Source organism: Leiobunum rupestre, chromosome 1, assembly GCF_980474605.1.
Source record: "Leiobunum rupestre chromosome 1, qqLeiRupe1.1.hap1, whole genome shotgun sequence".
Classification (NCBI taxonomy): Eukaryota; Metazoa; Arthropoda; class Arachnida; order Opiliones; family Sclerosomatidae; genus Leiobunum; species Leiobunum rupestre.
The window spans coordinates 6,277,663-6,298,228 of NC_143384.1; the positions used below are offsets into that span (position 1 = coordinate 6,277,663).

Consider the following 20,566-nt stretch of genomic DNA (forward strand, 5'->3'; position numbering starts at 1 on the left):
GATTTACCCGCAATAAGAATACCGCCATGTTTGGAGGTCTCGCTTGACCAACGGACTCGCGCAGGATGGGGAATAAGAATTTTTTTGAAAGTGGATAGGTGGCCAATGAGTCCCCAGGCCTAGAATAAATAAACTGGACCATGACCAGTGCACTTCGTCTGCTACATTAGAATAACGTGTTTTAACTGCTGACCGATTTAAATAGGGTGATTTCTGTAGACTAGAAATGAGACTAGAACCACTGCGCTATCCGGATATCTCAAGAGAAAGCTAGAAGGCATCCATGAGAGTGCACCATCTATATAAATAATAATACATAAACAAATATAATTAAATAATTTTTTCATAATAGATGGCGTGCTCAAACAAAGAATACTGGCGATTCCACTCTCATGGCAGCCTTCTTACTCGAACATCTCACCACAGTTCAATCTTGCTTCTAGTCTCATTTCTATTAATATATGGTGCGAGTACTCGAATATTATCGATTACTCGGCATTTTGTTAAATCAAGTACTCAAACTGGACCTCGAATAATTAATTGTAAAACACTCGTCGATTACCGAGTACCAAAAAAAAATTGAATAGTCGGGTATCCGATTACTCGAATAAGCTGCTGTTATAGTTCAAAGACGTGTTTTTGCAACTTTTAGGGTGGAAATAATAAACGGTACCTATAAGACGTACAATCAGCAAATGCTTTGAATGACCTTGGGGATGGATCACGGCTTCTAATAATTTGCGCGCCGGCGTGGTTTTTTTTTTCAAACAATATTATAAAGTTTTAGTTTTGGTTTAGAGTGTCACTTCACGAATTCGGATGTCGGTCGGCTTTAGAATTTACCTGAGTCTTATAACTTCGGAAGCCATATACGGAGATGGTACATTCACAATTAAAAAAAAAGTATATTGCATTGAAAGCTTGTTTATACTTATTTCAAATTTAATTTACTAATTACTCGAATAAGATCAGCTCCTAATCAAGTATACTCGATTACCCCTACTCTTTAAAAATTTACTCGATTTTTTTTCTGATTTACTTGACTCGAATAAGAGAAAATTTCCCCCGAATCAAGTACTCGATACCCGACTCGATTGCCCAAAAGCACGACAAGCGCAGCCCTAGTGAATTCGAATTGGAGGGTACAAACATGCCACAGCCGCCGTTACATAGAACTTCTAATCCAAAGACTAATAATATAACATTTGGACCTATATCTATTGCAAAATATTCTAGCAGAATCACTGAAAAAAACTAAAACACTGGGAATTAATTAAGTGGTCCAGGCAAACCGGAGAATCATTGGCGTAGCTAGGAAAATTGGGCACCAGTGTAAGATCAGAAATCCCCCCCCCCCCCCTGTGACATGGCAATGTTTAAGGGTTTCAATGTACACGATTGGGTGCGTTGGCCTATTTACGTCGTTGGCTGAAACTATCGTGATAATGACATCACGGTTATACCCTCTATAATACAGGGTGGAAACCTACGCCGTGATCCAGCCTCGATACTTCTCCTAGTACAGCGGTGCGCTGCGGGTTGAACACTTCTACAGGCGCTGGTAGGTTAAAAATCTAAAACTACAGTTTCCGACTTTCCAAAATTTTGTTAGTCAAATTGGTGTCAAGAGATTCAGAAATGGATCCAATAACTTCATTTTTGTTTGCTGCTTTTTTTAAAAAAAAAACTTTGGAATCGTTTCAAGCTTTTCAGTTTTCGTTTCAGAGATACACTTTTATATTTTTGGTCCCTGTCCATTGCCACCCACGGGCAAAAATAAGACTTTTTAATAAAATAGTAGCGATTTTAACGACAAGCTGGTAGGTCTCCCTTTAAATTTTTTTTTCTACTCATGCTTTCAAATATCAATAAAAATGCAATGAACCGTATGGGCAGACAATGTCGTTAATCAGATATATTTGCTTAACTATTTATATTTTTATTTTTCAGTCAACTATTTTAACTTGGAGTAAAGTTGGATACATGAAATAAATGAGTGATTGAAAGTGTAATAATAATAATACTAAGTTGTTATAATACGACATTGTTAATTTTTGAGTCTACGGTGTGCTCCCATCAGAGTTTTGTTTTTGTTTTTTTTTACTTACAAAAATATATAGGTCGAAGAAATTAAATTTAATTAAGTTTTTTTTAATATGGCATTTCGTAAAAGTAAGGTTTTGAAATACAGGCGTCAGCATAATTTCTAGAAGCGCTATTATCCTTTGAAAACCGGCACGTCGTTAAACCATACAGTTTTTGCAAGCTTGTTTGGCACTTTTGACATATTAGACTACCGCGCAATAGCGTCCGTCTTTAACCTTCGTTTGGATGTCTTTTTCGGAATTGTTTATCGTCGGCTTAACGACCGATTCTTCGTCCACCGGAGTCTCGTGGGAGCCTGGGTTGCGACGCGTGATTGATTTCGACGGAGGCGGTATAACCTCGTATTTAGCTTCGTTCGGAACGTTCCCTGATTTATCTCCCAAAATAAATTTGCACTTGGGGAAATGTTTCGCGTGCTCCTCTAGCGGCACGTCGTCTTCTCGCCACGCATTAAGCTGTCCCCCACAAGAGAAGCAAAGAACCCAATCTTCAAACTTTGAGTAATAAAAGCCGGCTTTGGCGAGTTCGCGGATATTGGTGTAATTCGAGGGAAATCCAAAGAGAAAGGTCCGCAAACGGACGACTTCGTAGCGCATGCGATCAGGGATTTTGCGAGGCCTCTTGAACGAAGGTTCGTGAGGCACATTTCCAACGTCGCGGTCGTTAAGGAATTCGCATTTTGGAAAATATTTTAAATGTTCGATTAAGGGTAATTCGCCTTCCTTCCACGAGTGAAGTAATCCTTGGCAGGAGAAACAAGTTACGTAATCCTTATAGTGCGTCGAGTACAGCCCGGCTTTCGCGAGATCCTTTTTGTCCAAAAATTTCGCCGGAAAGTCATCGGTGAAACTTCGGAGTCGGTTGACTTCATAATTCATAGTGCAGCAGGATATATCGGAGGGAGGGTGGTGAGATAGTATATAGACGAGGTCGTAGTAAAGGAGGTCGTGGAACGTCCGATCTCGATCGCGGCTAAGCGACTTATGTTGGCTTGCTTGAAGATTCGTGTCGTTTTATTCGTAAGGCGAACTATATAGGCAAAGGTTCCAGGATTTTCCAATCACGCACCTTGGATACAAGTACGCACTACACATATATTATACTATAGCCATGTTCCGGTCAGGTATTTTCGCGTAATAGGGGCCTATCAAAGGTAGTACCGTCTTTAGGTATGGGGTTATAATCGAATCTATATAGCCAATAGCTCCGCTTACGCACTACACTATTTACAAAAAAAAAAGAATAAAAGGAATATGATAGCGGAACAGCTAGGAGACGGGTATGCATGGAGATGTGTGTTTGCGTATACGGGAAATAATAAGTCGGGGTTTTCGAAAGTAAGACGCAGTTTATTACGTAGAAAAATAAAAATACACGCAATGAGATAAAAAAAACGCGCAAACACATACACGCATTTTTAAAATGATCAAATGAGTTTACAAAGTTATAAAATATATTAAATAGTAGACGGGCGAAAAAAAAAGGGTCCTCATAGGATACGTTTGACGTTAATTATATCAAAAAAAAAACACCGTTTAAGCTTGTTTTCCACCAACCCGCGTAACAGCGCGTCATAATGTTAATTTTTTGTCACGCCTAAAAATGTTTGCACGTTTCAGAGTTGAGTGTCGCTTTTTAACGCGTGCTGGTGGAAACCAAGCTTAAGAATCAATCGTTAGATTTTTAGCGGAATCTGGATAAATTATTATTATTATTATTATTTTTTTTTTCAATTTTTGCGACCACGTTTATTCTTTTTGTATATTTTTACAATTTGACGCTTTTCGAATTGGGCCACGTACTCCATAGCTTCGTTCAGGATCGATATATCTTCCAACTCGTTCGAGTATAGCTTTCCGGTATCACTTCTCTCGCGCGGGGGGGGGGTCTCTTCCAACTCGTTCGTTAATGGGTCGATTTCAAAGATTTTGGCGACATTGCAAACCACGGTTGTCCAATTAGGATCGAAGTCTTTCACTAATTTCGCTTTGTAATCTCCATCCATGCCATCCTCAATTTCCGTATGCGTTGGGCCGTCATTTAATTCGGTACGATAATTCGTGATCGACTCCGTAAAAGAACTATGCCCCTCGAGCGAGGTGCTTGGTAGCCAGATATCATCGTGGGCGTTTGACTGACCATAATTCGCGGGTATCTGGCTAAGCCGACTACGCATCGACTGAAGTCGGCCACCCAGACTGGACACGTATTCTGAGGGCGCGTTATGTTCCAACGCGTCCAACTCTTCTAAATTTTGACAACATTCGGGGGTTGTTGGAAAATTTTGAAAGAACTGACGTATCTCCAGAAAAACCATAATGTTTTTCAACGAAAGCCGACTAACGCAGTCGGGTATTACAGACGGCCCTTCTGTTAAATTAAAGTTGCATTGCTGGGCTAAGCGATAATAAAAATTAAAAATTTCAGATATACGCCACGGCCTCCTAACTGAGAAATTTTCTAATGACGCGTCGACGAATTCCATAATTTATCCGAAAACCTATTTTCGAAACTTCAGAGTCGCATGCAGTCGCTGAGATCGAGTGGCGCGGAATCCCCTGACCCGACGACCTCTTTACTTTTAAGGATCCACGAACTTACTTACTATACCCGCCTACCGAAACAATGAATGGGTGGGGCGAAATAGCCTATTTCACGCTAATTATGTCCCGCTAATTCTAATTGTTTTAGAAAAAAATTCCATATGTGGATTTAGCCCCATTACGAATGAGATCTATTTATACTTAGAGAGGATGTTTATAATAAATTTTATTGAGCAGGAAGAGAAAGCTTACACCTTTGGAGCCCTGCTTTTGTATTGCGAGGAAATTTAATAGCAAGGACACGAATGACGATGTTATGGCACGCGTTAAAGCCTCTCGGTAAGAAAATTAGCTATCCAGTGAATAATCATAGGGGGGGGGGGTGTAACACGACATCAGGCGCTATATAATATTATTAAAAAAAAATGGAAATTTAAAATAAATCACACCGAGTTGACTGGAATCAGTCTATAGAAACAACTGTTATAACTACGGTAATCGGACGCTTATTATATTGGCTTCAATGCTAAAACTATACACATTTTAAAAATAATATACAGACAGGGCCGGATTAAGACCTTGTGGGGCCTATAGGCCCAAGCTAATTTCGGCGCCCCCTTTCCGTGGCGATCGAGTGAGGCGTTTCCGCAATTTGTAATTGGCAAAGGATGGAAAATACAATTTCAATGTAGACTTTAATAAATGATGTTGCTTTACATGGTATTGAAAAATGTGGACACATATACTAAAATCACTCAGGAATAATTTTTTTTTCTGCTTAAATTTAAATTTACTTTTCATGAAATGTAAATTTAAATTTAATTTTTTTTCGAAACTTCTTAGTGCCCCTTGTAGGCTCGGTGGCCCGTGCAGGCCTAGTCGGCCTATTGGGTAATCCGGCCCTGTATACCGATATCTTTCGCTCTTAGGTGAACATAGAAATTCCACGGCACTGAATAAACCTTTAAACTATAGAGTGACGACGGGGGTTTTACGAAGGTTTATGATGGTAGTAAATATAGGAACAGTGACGATTAAAAGGATAAAAGGTACTAAAAAAATTGTTAATTGACAAATGATATACGTCACGTAAGAGACGGGGAGGAAGGTTGTTAGGGCCAGAACACTCGATAATGATGTCGTCTTCACATTCCGACGACGAAATCGCAAACTATCCTTTAAACGATTGCTTTTATAAGAAAAGTTCACCGATAGAATTGATATTGCCGTCGGTTGATGGAGATAGACTGCTCGAAAACAGGATCGCGCGTAGTCGGATGTGCTTTTACAACAAATGGAATAGACAGCCCAACGACGACATCGAATTCATCATGTACGAGACGGATTTACGAAATGTCGTAAACTACGAATTATACGAAGACGAATACTGGAGTTACGTGAAAGTCGAAATACTCTATATGTTGGCCATATTCAATCACCACGCTGAAAATCCGCGCAAACGAGTGATCAATGATGACTTCAATAGAGGATGGCGACCAAAAAGAAGAAAAATAATGGAACGATCCAATCAATGTCATTTTTTATCCCAATATTAATTTCGTGATTTATACGTATATTAGAAACTCAAAACTAGTTACTTCGCGTCTAAGATATTAATCGACAAAAAACGTATTAAGATAACTATTATGTGCCACAGAAAAAAAAAATTAAAAGTCCAATGAAATATGAACAAAATGGAATAAAGAGAAAATTAATAAAATGATGGTTCGATAAAGATTTGAGAAAAGCCGCGGAAAGGGACGTTTCAACGGGAACTCTTCGGCAAGAAGCTGCCAGTTCGAGGCCATTCTTGGAAACGGGGTGTTTCGGATAAAAGGGTTTATGACTGTCTCCGCGCCCAGAATCACAGACGCGAGCCGCTGGATGCGAAAAGGATCCCCCCCCCCCTTCATGGAGCATCGCGAAGAGCATTGAAGTTGTTTTGCCAAACCTCTCTTTCTACACTTTACCGAGACTTCAAGGTTTATACCTTTTTTATTTTTTTAGTCTAGCGCAAATCCTAATATAAAATGTTGTATATTTTACGGCCCTTATATTTGAAAAAAAAATAAAATTTTTGATAATAAAATCGTATTGATTATTTCTAGTACTTTGGGAATATAATACGAGATAGCCGACATTTCAATTATAATTTTAGTGTATAGTTCGATATATTCGAAAATTTACTTTTGTTTAATAGAAAAAATATTACACAACCCTTTAATTAATAATAATAATAATAATAATAATAATAATAATAAAATCGTATTCATGTTAATTATCCTCAATGTAATTCGATATTTTAAAATTCTCTCTCAGTATCTCTCTCTCTCTCTCTCTCTCTCTCTCTCTCTCTCTCTCTCTCTCTCTCTCTCTCTCTCTCTCTCTCTCTCTCTCTCTCTCTCTCTCTCTCTCTCTCTCTTTCTCGTTTAAGAGGAGAGCCCGATGCCGTTTCGAGAGTCACCGGAAACAAAACGTTTATTTTCTGCAACATGTTGTTTAACGCTTTGCGGGAGTTCCCTCTATAGCCTAGCCGACGATGTGGTCGCTCTACGTGGCGCGCCGTCAGCGAGCACCCGTTCAATCTCCCCCCCCCCCCCCCCCGCCGTTGTTTCTCTTTGCGCGACTGCGGCGTTTCCGGCTCTCCGCCTGTTTACGCCTGGAGCGTAACATATGTTTCCTAGGTATCAGCGAAAGACAGGCGAGGCGTGTTTATCGGGTGGGCGGCGCAGCGTCTTCCTTCCGAGAGATTTACTCGCAATAAGATATCTTTCGAGGAACGAAAGAATAATCACCGAATTTGTCAAATAGTATTAGTGTATTTTAATTACCATAATAAAAAGTGTCAATTGTCCGATTGAATTCCCTGATATTTCCCCCGATTTTTTTTACGCATTCTTAAAATTTCCCAACCGGTCCCTGATATAAATAAATGATACTCAATTATAAGCCGTTAAAAAATATAGAGAGTGACTAAATAGGAAAAAAAAACTTTTTTTTTGACAGTGTAAAATAATTTCGTTTTATTACACATGTTAAAAATATAATTTATGATATTCACAGTAAACTTTGATTTGACCCGAACATTCGTTACGTATAAAAATAATGACTAGATAAAACCACATAGAAAATCATATCACTTTAAAAAAAACACACAAATTAGATTACTTTACATCAATTCTATACAGTTCACTTGAAATACTAGGAAACAAAAACCATACAAAAAAAACTTCAAAGAAAAATTAATTATAAATATAGTAACAAAATTTGACCCGAACATTCGTTACGTATAAAAATAATGACTAGATAAAACCACATAGAAAATCATATCACTTTAAAAAAAAACACACAAATTAGATTACTTTACATCAATTCTATACAGTTCACTTGAAATACTAGGAAACAAAAACCATACAAAAAAAACTTCAAAGAAAAATTAATTATAAATATAGTAACAAAATTTGACCCGAACATTCGTTACGTATAAAAATTATGACTAGATAAAACCACATAGAAAATCATATCACTTTAAAAAAAAACACACAAATTAGATTACTTTACATCAATTCTATACAGTTCACTTGAAATACTAGGAAACAAAAACCATACAAAAAAAACTTCACAAAGAAAAATTAATTATAAATATAGTAACAAAATTTTGAACTAAATTTGAAAAATAAAAGCGCATGATTTTAAGCGCGTGCGTACGTCTTGCAGCGTGCCCGCTGCCGGCGGTGAAAGATAGAGTAAACCAAACCGAATAACAATAAACTACTTAATTAGATGTTAAGTCTTTCGAAATTTTGGGAATTTTGTACCGCGCCCAACGTGATCCTACGGTTTTACGTTTAACCGCGGTTTTATCTTTCTTGGTAGCCGCGAGTTCTTCTTTCTTTTTTAAGCGCTCAATGCGGTTATAGGTCATTCGCGTCTTGCTACTAGTAGGGTTTAACCGTTCGTTGGTAATAAAAGTTCTATTATCGCCGCATCCGTTAAAACAAATGGGCGCCTTAATTTTTTTCGCGATCCTTTCAGCCAGCAGCTCGCCATCAACGTTCAACGAGTTTAAATGAAAAACACATCGCACGCAAGACGCGACTAAAATTGTATTTTCTTTCACAAATACGGCCTTAGTGGTCGTTGTGTTGAAGCATAATACGCATTTCGTGCGGCTGATGCTATTCGAGTCTAGTTTATATCTGTCGGTCTCTGAGAACGTCGTAGTAATTTTGTTTTTTGAACGAGAATGTTTGATGGGAACCTCGCTCGCCGACGTAAGCAGCTCCGTCATTTCGGGATAGGGTCGCGCCAACTCGGAAATGTTCTCGTCTTCCGAATCGGTCACGCACACGTTGTCGCGTTCCAAGTCGAGAAAGTCAAAGGCCACGTTACCGTATTCGTCGTATTGGTCCACGTCCTGGTCATCGTATAACGGCCAGGCGTCCGGATTATCGGCGTCGGCGCAATGCTCGTCCATGAAGCGGTTTATGTCGTCCGTCAACATTTCGTTCCACGGTTTCGGCGGCGGGTGCTGATGGTCGTTCACCTCGAAACTGTTTATGCACGATGACGTTGCTCGCGAAATGATGGTTCGGATTAAAGACAGCAACACGTTCAAACCGGCCTCGGTCATTTTGATCTTCTTCGTGACCACGCTTATATTGTCGTATATCGCGTGTAAAATGACGCGACCCATATTGCGTATTACCGCGGTATCGGAGATGAGCGGAATGTTTGGATTCACTTGGTGAAATTTTATTTTTTCCAACACCACCGTCGCGAAACCGGCCACGTGCTCTTGTTCGATAACGTTCGAGCCGACGTGGATTCCCATTTTCACAATATGGAGTCCGAACAAACGACAATAGCCGTAGACTAAGTTATTGACGCACTGTTGGAGGTCCCGCGTAACGGCGCTTTCGGAGGTCAGCCAACCCTTCACTCGAAACATTCGGAAAACCGCGTTAGCCGATAACAAGCTCGCGGTATATTCTTTATGTTGAGCTTCGATTTCCGCCACCTTAATCTTAAGTTGGTTATTTAAATCGACCAACCGTCTTTGCAAATCAATCACGGTGTGATTGCACAGAATATGATGGACGTTACAAACGTTCATAAACATCATCCAGGCGCGTTTCCCGTCGGCAGCCGTGTCGTTACTTTTTTTCGACGATTTCCCGCTTTCAATGTCCAATATGATGTTATGGAAATTGTCCTTGATCCATAACAAACATTGACCCGTTACTCTCGATTTATGGTCAAACTCCGCGTATTTGGCGAGAGTCGTTTTCAATTTAGGATCTTTGAGAAAATTCCAAGCGTAAGCCAAACATTGTTTGGCACGTAGCCTGGGATGATCGTCTTTGTGATTGAGCAGATCCTGAGTGCTCAATTTCCAATATAAAAAAGTCATGAGTTCGATTTCTCCGACTCCCAAGGGCACCGGGTCGTAAGGAATCTTACTTTTTTTACCTTGGCATTTTAAGTCTTCGCGTTTCTTCGCTTCTTTTTTAATGCAGTCTTCAACCGACTCGTTATAGGCTCGCTTGCAGCATTCAATTAAATGCGTGGCGGCGTCTTTATAACGCGAAGGAACCGCCCCAAACACCAAGGGATATTGGACTAAATCAGTCTTCCCGTTGTTCGTCAGCGTGTGTACGTGATGCACGTTTTGGATGTACGTTTCCGAGTACCGGAACAAGTTTGCACCCATGACCGTGGTGGCCAATTTCACGCGGGGATCAATTTCGCGTAGGGGCGTTAAGTTTAAATTGTCCGGATACGCGATACCGTCCGGGATATCGGTATCTTCGGCGGTAGAGTACAGCGCGACTTCGCTGAAATTCACAGCGGAGCCTTTAGCGTTGTGCGGTTTCCTTTTCAAAATGTCCAACTGTTTGGGCATTTTTGGCGGCGGGGCAACGCAATTTGGCTTGTGCGGTTTCCCGGTCGGTTCAGTCCGACGGACGGCCGATTTGATTTGGTAAGGTGACACTTTGCGCACGCTTTTCGGCCTACTGACCCGTTTAAAATCGTCATCGTCGCAGTTAGAGTCTTGGTCACTGAAGCCCGCTTCAGTAGCACTCGATCGTTTTTTGTTCAAACGCTTATGTTTTCGGACACAGTAGCTGCTCGAGCTGCTGCTACTGCTTTCGGAACCCCTTCCATTGTTCCGGGCGCTTTCACCTTTGGCGCCGCTACTTGTTTTTCGGCGTTCGTCGCCATCATGAGACTCGTTTTCACTGCTTTCGCTATTAGAACTACAGCTCGAACACGAACTCGAGCTTGAATTTGAACTTGAACTTGAACCCGAACTGTCTTTGTTATAAGTCCGAATCATCGCGATACTTTTACCCGCAATTGGCGCGCGCGTAATTGGCGTGGGTATATAACTGACCGTCGGACAGTTGGAGTGGAGTTCATCGACGGGTTGGGGGGAATACGCTTCCGGAAGTGGCAGGTCCGTTGGCGGGGTTTGACGATGGTCTTCGCGACTGGCCTCGTCTGCCGGAACATTTGGAAATAAAGTGTTGCCCGGCGTCGCTGGCCTAGATGAGTCCGAAGAGCCATCGGTTGTAATGTCCTCGAACTCCGGCCTGACCACTCCTACCAGCGTGTCAATAACGTTGGTCACTCTGTCCTGGACGGCCGCCGCTTCCGTCGGCTGCAGTTGATTCTGTACCTGATTCGAAGGTGGTTGAATGGCATTCAACGCGTCTAGGGTCGATAGTTGCCACTGTTCTTTAACCGCCGAAGTGTCATTTTCGAAACGGGCGATACTGGCGGATGGTGTTCGAAATATTAAAAGATTACTTATGTCGGTCAAAAAATTGTTCTCAGGGTTACGGATTTCATTATCAGAAAAGCAGGTAGTAAAATCCATCTTTGTCTCTCGCGAACTAAAAAAAAAAAATTTATACAATTAGAATTCCACCAAGTATCGCCTCTTATACCAGAGAGCTCCGTCGTTCGAAAAATGAGAACTGCCACTAACGATAATTCCGGGTTTGGAGCTCCTTTTAACTGTGATTTCCGAGAGGCGGGGAATGACGGAACACGCATCCGGTAAATCACGTGTAAAAAGGGGGTAAAAAGGGGGTAAATAATCGGTAAAAACTACCGATATGCGGCGATAAAACGTTTAGTAAAACAATCCGGTAAAAATTTCAGATAATGACTCTAATTTTTACAATTCTATATTGTTGGAAATGAAGCTACCATGTTATACAATGGAATTTTTTTATCGCGAATATTGTATATCTTTTAAAGCCCCCAGTTAATACAGGATATAAGATTGCAATGCGTAGGCGGGTGGTGGCCAGCCCTTCGTGCTACGCGACCCAACAGCTCCCTTATACTCGAAATTACCGAACAATGTTACGCGGCAAGATTATATGAAAAGCGGGAAAAAGAAGAGCCCTAGGGAAAAACCCCTTTAATGGGTGGAAGTAGAATATAGTAGAAATAGTGAAATACCAGGGTCGCCACTTTTTGATTTTTTTTAACAAAAACCAAATCAATCGAATTTTATTTTAAATTTAAATTTGATTTTAGTTTTACATTTTATTGAATTTATTGATTTTCAATACAATTGATGGCTCTTTTCCAGCATAATTAAAGGATATTTTACTTTTATCAGTTAACCTATTTTAAATAAAATAAAATTTTAAGAAAACTGACTACTATTTAATATTCTAGTTTACTCAATAAGGACCAAGCCTGAGGCGAAGAGTGTGATTGGATTTGATTTATAAATGCACGCCAGCCCTTAACGAAAAATGAATTCTGTATTGAGGAGTGAACGACGATAATTAAGGATGAAGTCCGAAATAAACCGATATTTTCGAAACATCAAAATATAAACTATCTAAAACTAATCTAAACCTAAATATAAATTCTGCAGAACCAGGCTATATGTAAAAATGAATGGTTTACCACCCCACGAATAAATCGAAGCTGTTTTTGCGTGTTATGAAATTTTAATCGAGAAAGAACTTCCATGTTTCAAACTATAATTGATAGAGCGTATAAAATGCAAAAAAAAAATTAAGTGATTAAAGCGTCTGCTGCTGGGAGCGGTCTGCTAGCTGCACTTTCCCTAATTGGCTGCGATGGTATCACGTGTGAATTTACGGAGGCCAATCTCGTTGGCTGGCGGTCGCTGCTCTCGTATAGGATGTTTTTGGGGGGAAGAGTATCTAAGCTAACCCCTCCGGCGCCGCGAGATCGAATTGAAAGAGGAGAGGCGTTCGTCGGAATTGTGTCCCCCCCCCCCCCCCCCCTAGGTTTTCTAGTAACCGTGTACTGAGGCGTAGGCCTACCGCGGCAGAAGTAAAATTTCATTGTTTCTAGCAGTTTAAGTTGGTACAGTTTTAAGAGAGAGAGAGAGAGAGAGAGAGAGAGAGAGAGCGCGCGCGCCCGCGCATGCTATTACCGTCTACATCGGCCAATTTTTATGGAAAATGAAACCGAAGAACTTAGGGGGAAACATTTTAACGGTGGTAAAAACATATAGTGGCCTAAGAGCTCCATCAAAACAAGAAGGGAATGTTACTTGATAGAACGTATTATTTGTAAATAAGCATTCTCTATAAGGTCGAAATTATAAGCGTACGGGACTGTGGCAGCTTAATTAAAACTTCGATTTTCGTAAAGGGTAATAAAACGAAATATTTCTTTAAATTTTTCATATGAAAACTTGCAATTTCTATATTCGCGTTCTCGTGTATGTAAGCAGTACAGTTTGATATTATAAAGCGAGGTGGATCGTTTCCGCTTAAAATAGATAATACGGGGATTGGATTGAAAACGCATTCATGGCGGATTTGAAAGTTAAACCGTTATTTCTCACTTATAAAATAAAAATAAACGACTTGGCAAATGATTTTAACGTGTGGGATTTTCAACTAAGAGATCATTTCCTAAACGCGCGGAATATATATATTGCAAAGTGCGCTTGTCCACCGCATAAGCATTCAAAATTAAAGTGTCATTTAATAGACGATCCAATATGTGCGAAGTGTAAAAAGCCGAGTGAGCTTTATTTGGATTTTCGTTCGTTATTATTTCACGATGATATTGCTACGAAAGAATTGTCTACGTGCTGCGTTCATATTCACGTACCACCGTGTAAACGATGCCTACACTGCAAAACTAACGGAGAATGCGTCGTGCAATACCCATTCGAATGCATCTATACCACAGGTGATTGTCACTAACTAACCCCCCCCCCCCCCCTGGCCTACGACGGGATTTTGTTAGTTCGTCCAAAACGCCCTTTTTTTATAAATTAATTTAAACTTCTAACATTTATTCGTTAATTTTAGATGTAATTTGCCGAAATCATAAAAATGGATTTACCAAACAAGTACATTCTACAAATGTGGCTCTACAAGAGCATGTCTATAACACTCGTCTGCCAATTTTCTTCTTTTGCAAAGCGCATCGACACCGCCATAATCAGCATCTTGACGTAGAGTGTTATATAAACACTTTTAAATGTTGCGACACCGCCGTTTCGGTCAAAGATTTCGATTCAAGCTTCACCGTAACAACGACTCGTAAAGACGGTCAATCTCTCAAACAAGAATACGTCATTTTTGACCCTCGGATATGGCGAGAGCAATCTTTCAATCATTTCATGTCGTTTGTTCGAGGGGTAATTCATACGCCCGATACCGCGTTGGAAAGATATAAACGATTTGAATCTTCCAATTTTTCTATATCAAATATCAAAAAATATAGAAGCGGTAAAGAATCCATCATTAGATCAGCCGTGACTGGATTTGAAACGAAAGGATTGTATCAAACCGCCACGATTTCGAACGTTTTACCGTATTACCAGATATTGGTACCCCAAAGATTATATACCATTTTATCGGACTCGCATTATGACTTATCGCTAGTTTCTGTAAAACGCGACCCAGCGTTAAAACAAACGTGCATGTACGTATGTATTCCTAAGAAAAATCCCGATCCAACCGTGCACACGTTAATAATTCCTGCCAGTATTGCCAAACCGTTAAACCAAGACCAAGATGGGGATAAGAACGGAGTCTATGTTCTGCCTTTAATATCGAATGGTTACGATAGAAGCGGATCTTTCTTACATAAATTAGCTAAAATGGAAATGGCCGAAGCGTTTAGAAAAAAACTGACTCTAATAGCTACTCCGAGATATTCGATCTCGGAAACCAACTTGTTACTTATCAAAAGAAACGAGGACGAACTTATGTCGAATGATTTTTTTAGACGGACTTATAAAAAGGGACCTAGGTAAAAAGCACGAGAACCGAGCATTTTTTACACGGCTGTTTCCGATATAAGCGTGTCGTTAAGTCGAGGGTGCGCTCTTTGGGTCCAGATGAGTCGCAAATTACCAGATATTTTTGAATTTCCCGACTGCTTAACACATTTTTAATATTCCTTGATTTTTTTGGGTCTATTTTTAAATTCCATAAGAAGATTTAAAAGATCCTTCCCGACCCCTTAAGAAATTACCTCTAAGCGAATTAAAAAGAGAATAAAAAAAAACAGACTTAATATTCAAAACCTTAACATTGTAATATATTTACTATAGGGCTCCAATTTTACATAGTTGATCAAATTCTATTTTGGACCTGTTTTAGTACTAATTGTCGTTCCGATATAGATTGGGGCACCCCCGCCCCCCCCCCCTTCCCATTCAAAGAACCGTACATAGCCTCGGGACCAGTTTTCAGCCAAAAAAACATCCACACACACATACGGTGATTGTAAGACCTCTCGTAGGGAACATAATACCCTCGGGGAGGTGAAAAAACAAATGCGCATTTAATGCAAACAATTTGGTTCGAGGCAAAATATCTTTCGCACATTCGAGCGATTTTAGTTGTTTTCGGCGGTACTTTTGGGGAGCCCCCTATCTCTGAAACGAAGCGCTGTAGAACACAGTCATAGTCATTAGACATTTTTTCAACTCATCTGAACCCCAAATAATACGCCCTCGATTTTACGACGCGCTTATCCGAAATATCCTGTTATACTCGCGACATTTTTTTCTTTCATATTTATAAATTTTCGTAACACATAACGTATGTTTTTTTTTAAATGGTTCTCAAGGTATATGATCGAAGCTGGTTGCGGATATCTTAGCAAGGAGCACGACCAATTTTGCGACTTATTAATCGAAATAAATAAGCGGAATACGCATCGGTACGTAACCGCGGAAGATTTAACGTTGAACACTGACAGATTACAAACCATTATAACTTCTAAAGCGAAGGGGCACGAAAAATTACTAGAAATGCTATTGGCCAATATATCGAAAAATGAAACCTTGTTCGAGCGCTTACCAGAAATGGTTGATCAAATGAACCGGTACATTTCATCGAGCCAAGAACTTAGTCGTAATGGAAGAAAACAGTTCATCTCGTTATATTCCGCTCACGATTTGGTGGTTTTATTCGGAAATATATTTATAAATAAAGTGTTTTACGCGGACTACAAACCATTTGCTAGCGCTGGAATGTTTATGTTTAATGAAGCGTCTTTGGATTTATTTGTTAACGATTTAGAATCTTTGTAATTTACCGTATATAAAATAAATTAGTAAAAACAAATTGAAATAAAATTATTGGTTTATTTGTCTACTGATAGACGAATGGAATTTGAATCTCAACATGGATCGATAACCCAATACACAGTGAACGAACCAATGGATGATGAAACTAACTGTGTACTATCGTATATGTTTAATTTTTTTTTACCATGGTTAATAACTAATTTAATAATAAAAAATTTCCAACGACAGATACTTCATGGTACTACTTTTATTTTTAAAATTTACGCGAGCTTTCGGGCCTTAGCCCCTTTTCAAGCGTCTTGTCAATGCAAAATTATTTGTATAAACATATGTAACATAATTACTCATAAGTATGCCTCTGTATAACATTTCAATTGAAAAAAAATCAATGAGACCTAGTTTCACGCGGAACATACATTAAGCGAACCCAAAAATGTAAAAATGCTTATAATCCTTGCGCTATTGAAAAGGTTACCAAGGAAACAAAATCTCGTCATCGCGAGACACGAGCTAAACTTGACATGGGCAAAGCCAGAAACGCGCGAGAAATTCTCACTAAATTCCGTTTCCAATCAGTAAAGTTGATGACGCGTATTTCGTCACGGAATTGTAAGTGACGTAATTTACGTCATATCCCGCGAACAAGGTTTCATTAACGAAAATACTTTTATGGCCTACTTAATACTTATGAGTGATTATGTTACATATGGTATAAATGATATATTATTTTGTCTTGACAAGACGCTTGAAAAGGGGCTAAGGCCCGAAAGCTTGCGTAAATTTTTAAATGTTTTAAAAATAAAAGTAGTACCATGAAGTATCTGTCGTTGGAAACACGCGGTCTAGTTTTCTGTCGTATACAGTATAAGTTGGCTGCAGGGGCGGCTTAACCCTTTCGGCGCCTTTAGGCACAAAATAATTTTCCGCCCCTGGGCATTGTCTAATACCCTTTACAGAGGAGGCTTATAAAACTGAGTTTGGTAAACCGAAGTTTACTTTTTATAACTCATTTCCGTACAGAAAAATAAACCTTGGTTTAATAAACGGAGTCTAAACCCGGGTTAACAAGCCTCGTCTGAAGAAGGTATAACGGATTGGTCAGCTAAGTAGGAGCAACCCACGTACTTCGACCGTGGTTTATTTTCTATTCGTAAAATATTTTTCAACAACTTTCACTTATTTACTTCTGATATTTGTGAAGTTCTAAACATGTAGATTTATTAGTCGGGATTGTTTTCTATGTATGTGTAATATTATTCAACCGCCTACAGCTATTCTTTGGGAAAAAGAGAAGAGCGCGAGCACGAGCTCAGCCGCTAATAATATAAGAAAAGAGCGTGAGCGCGAGCTCAGCCGCTAAGATTAAAAGAGAAGAGCGTGAGCGCGAAATCAGCCGCCCTTAGAGAGGAGAGCGAAATTTAAAACAATAGACGCTAAAAGAAATTATTCGCTCCAAAATAAAAACCGTCAAAAGGAAGGGTTTTTAAATTAAAAACGCGTGAATCTCGATGATATCGCCCATTTTTTCGTCGCACGTGCAATTATTTATTCTGATAATAAAATAGAATCACGTGGGCTTAGCAATATTTATCTGCATTTGTCTTAACCAATAAGATTATCCCTTCCGAGCAAGCACGCGCCAATTTACACAATGAACCGATGAAGATTTTCAAATCAATTTCTTTTAAGATCTATTGATTCCCGCCTTTCATCACGAATCACATAACGTGGTGCTTTTTCTGAATGTGAATTTCCCAGAAATTATCGGTCTCTGAGAGAGGGCGCTTCTCATTACGAGCAGACTGCGAGCTCTAGCTCTTCCTCTTAAAAGAGCACGAGCGGGGGCTCCCTCTCTTGTATTAAAAGAGAAGAGCGCGAGCGCGGGCTCCCCCTCTTGTACTAAAAGAGAAGAGCGCGAGCGCGGGCTCGAACTACTCATTGTGAAAGAGAAGAGCGCGAGCTCGGAAATTTAGTTTTTGCCCATCTCTGCGCCTACGTGATTCGTCCCCCGCGTGTTAGAATTCTCTGGCTTCATTTTAAAATGCCGGCTCGGGGAAGGAGAGGAAATTCCGTCCTGCAGGAAGTGTAAGTCGAATTTGGTCTATTTTGTTTTTTACAGTTCTTAAAAATTATGAAAATCTTTAGCCCCGAGGAAGGTCCGCCGCGACGGGTAGCGGGGGTAGGGCGAGGGAGGCCTATCCCCGACCCGAACGAGATTGTAAGGTCGATACCTGCTCCGTAAGCCCTTTTTTCCCTAAAAAAATAAAACGCGGTTATTTTTTAAAAAATATCTTTTATCGTTAGCCAATTCAACAATCGGGGTGTCTTTCGCCGTCGAGGTGTAAGTAGAAATTTATCTAATTGGAGAAATAAAAAGTAATAATAATAATATTTCTTTAGACTACCTTCTCGTTACCAAGTAGAGCGGGGATCGGCGTCCGATATATGCGAGCCACGTCCGAGGGCCCGCTAATAATAATTATGTTTATATACCTTATTATTATAAGGTCCTAAGTATGTCTTACTGTTAATCCTGCCTCTCAAGTAATTTTTTAAAAATCTATTTTTTTTTTTTCAGATAAAACATTTTAAAATTCGACTAGTCATTCATTTTTTCATATATATTTTTTGATACAAAGAGGGTTGGAAAGGGTAAAAAAAGTAGCTCCTTAATTTCGGTTCTATATTTCAGAACTATTAGCCTTAAATTTATGTATCCACGCCGTCGATAAACATTTGACTGAAATTGAAAAGGAAAGGCCCTGTATCGAAGTACTAAAGCTTCACGTTCAGCGAGTCGCCGGATACCCTGACAGCGAAAATTTTGAAGAAATCCATTTCGGTCATAGAGATTCTGAAATATTCGAAGACGTTATGCGTAAATTCGGTTGTTATCCAAATACATTTAATATAATAACCAATTACACTAATCTGAATGAAAGACGAAACCTGCCATCTTCTCTTCAATCGTATAACCTGTTCTTCCTTGGCTTTACGCATTTACCTAGTCTGGTGTATTATCAAAATTAAAAAATTAAAAAAAAAATATAAGTCTTGTTATTCCGCTTATCTAATATTAGGCAATTGAACACGCGCCGTGAAACGCCTCTTATTAATACAAATAAAAGTGCGAGGGGTAAAAAAGGGGGCGGCCCCGTGGAGCTTCAACAGTCGGCTGGTTGAATGGCCATTGTAAGTATCCATAAACGAGGGGTGGTAAGCGGGGCTACGTAAAACGCCAAAGGGGAAAAAAAGCTAGGTTACGTATCTATAAAAACGACGGGTCTATAAAAATGGCTCTATAATGTTTTGGATCTATAAATTCGACCAATTATGGATAAGTTCGGCCAATATGGATAAGGATATTATGGAGACTTATCCATAATTTCAATTATCTATAAAATAGATCTATAATCGTCTTATCCTTGCCCAGGTCCCATTCTCTTGTCACAACTTTCCTAGGAAAGTCTGCGGAACATGCCGGATCGTGTCTGATTTCTACCTCCATCACCTCCCCCACCACACAATTCCAACCCACTTCCATCCCTGGATCATCACCGTGGGAAAAGCTGGCGGATGTTTAACTCTATTAATTAATAATAGGACTGTTTATAGAACTGGCGGATGTTGGGCTTGGTTTATGAAACTTTTCCATTTCAGACCCAACACCTCGGAAAATAAATTCATATTTCTTAAATAAGAGCGCGTCTGATATTTCGATATAAATGCCATATAAAAACATTTAAGGACCTAAATAATAATCACATAATTTGTTATAACAGTTTTCCAGTATATTATTGAATTAAACATTTATTATTTAATTAGCAGGGCCTGTTAATCAATTAAAAAAAAACTAAGTTACTTTTTTTTTAATATCACCCATTTTGAGTCTTAGCCGTGCCAAGGTTTACGAAAAAACCCAATACGTCATAGTATATGAAACATAATTACTCATAAGTACAGGGCCGTGCTTAGAGGTCTCGCGGCCCCGGGCGAAATGGGCGAAACTGACCAGTTGTGAGTGTAGCGGCCCTCCGGTATATAGATCCCTATGGTATCTACGAATCAGTTAAAAGGTGGACTACGTTAGATTTTAACCTTTTTATTCATCCTGGTAATTTTGGGAGTCGCACTATTGGCTAGTAACATATTTATTTACGCCATTGGAAAACCTCTAAATTGAAAAGGCATTTTTCGTGTCGGAATTTTAGTCGGCCCAATGTAGCTTTATAGAAATTTATAAACTCGCTCGATTTGTGTGGATGAAGTTAGATAATAAGTAGTTTAGAAAAATAAAAGGTTGAGGAAAAATGACAAGTAAGTGATCGCTTTCCGAAAATGGAACAAGTCGTCG

General features: G+C 39.5%; 1 protein-coding gene and 1 long non-coding RNA gene across 2 annotated transcripts; one reads left to right on the forward strand and one right to left on the reverse strand.

Moving 5' to 3' along the window:
* Positions 1 to 2,288: 2,288 nt before the first annotated feature.
* LOC149960496 (E3 ubiquitin-protein ligase XIAP-like) lies at positions 2,289 to 2,984 on the reverse strand. Its single transcript, XM_090180214.1, has one exon. The coding sequence runs from the start codon at positions 2,982 to 2,984 to the stop codon at positions 2,289 to 2,291; it is 696 nt and encodes a 231-aa protein (XP_090036340.1).
* Positions 2,985 to 18,363: 15,379 nt separating this feature from the next.
* On the forward strand, positions 18,364 to 18,865 carry LOC149960497 (uncharacterized). Its single transcript, XR_016478601.1, has 4 exons — positions 18,364 to 18,450; positions 18,517 to 18,553; positions 18,613 to 18,726; positions 18,791 to 18,865. It is a non-coding gene; the product is annotated as an uncharacterized LOC149960497 (long non-coding RNA).
* The last annotated feature ends 1,701 nt before the right edge of the window (positions 18,866 to 20,566 follow it).

Bases quoted from the DNA above. Each gene is read 5' to 3' on its own strand.
- LOC149960496 (XM_090180214.1), bottom strand. From the start codon at position 2,984: ATGAATTATGAAGTCAACCGACTCCGAAGTTTCACCGATGACTTTCCG.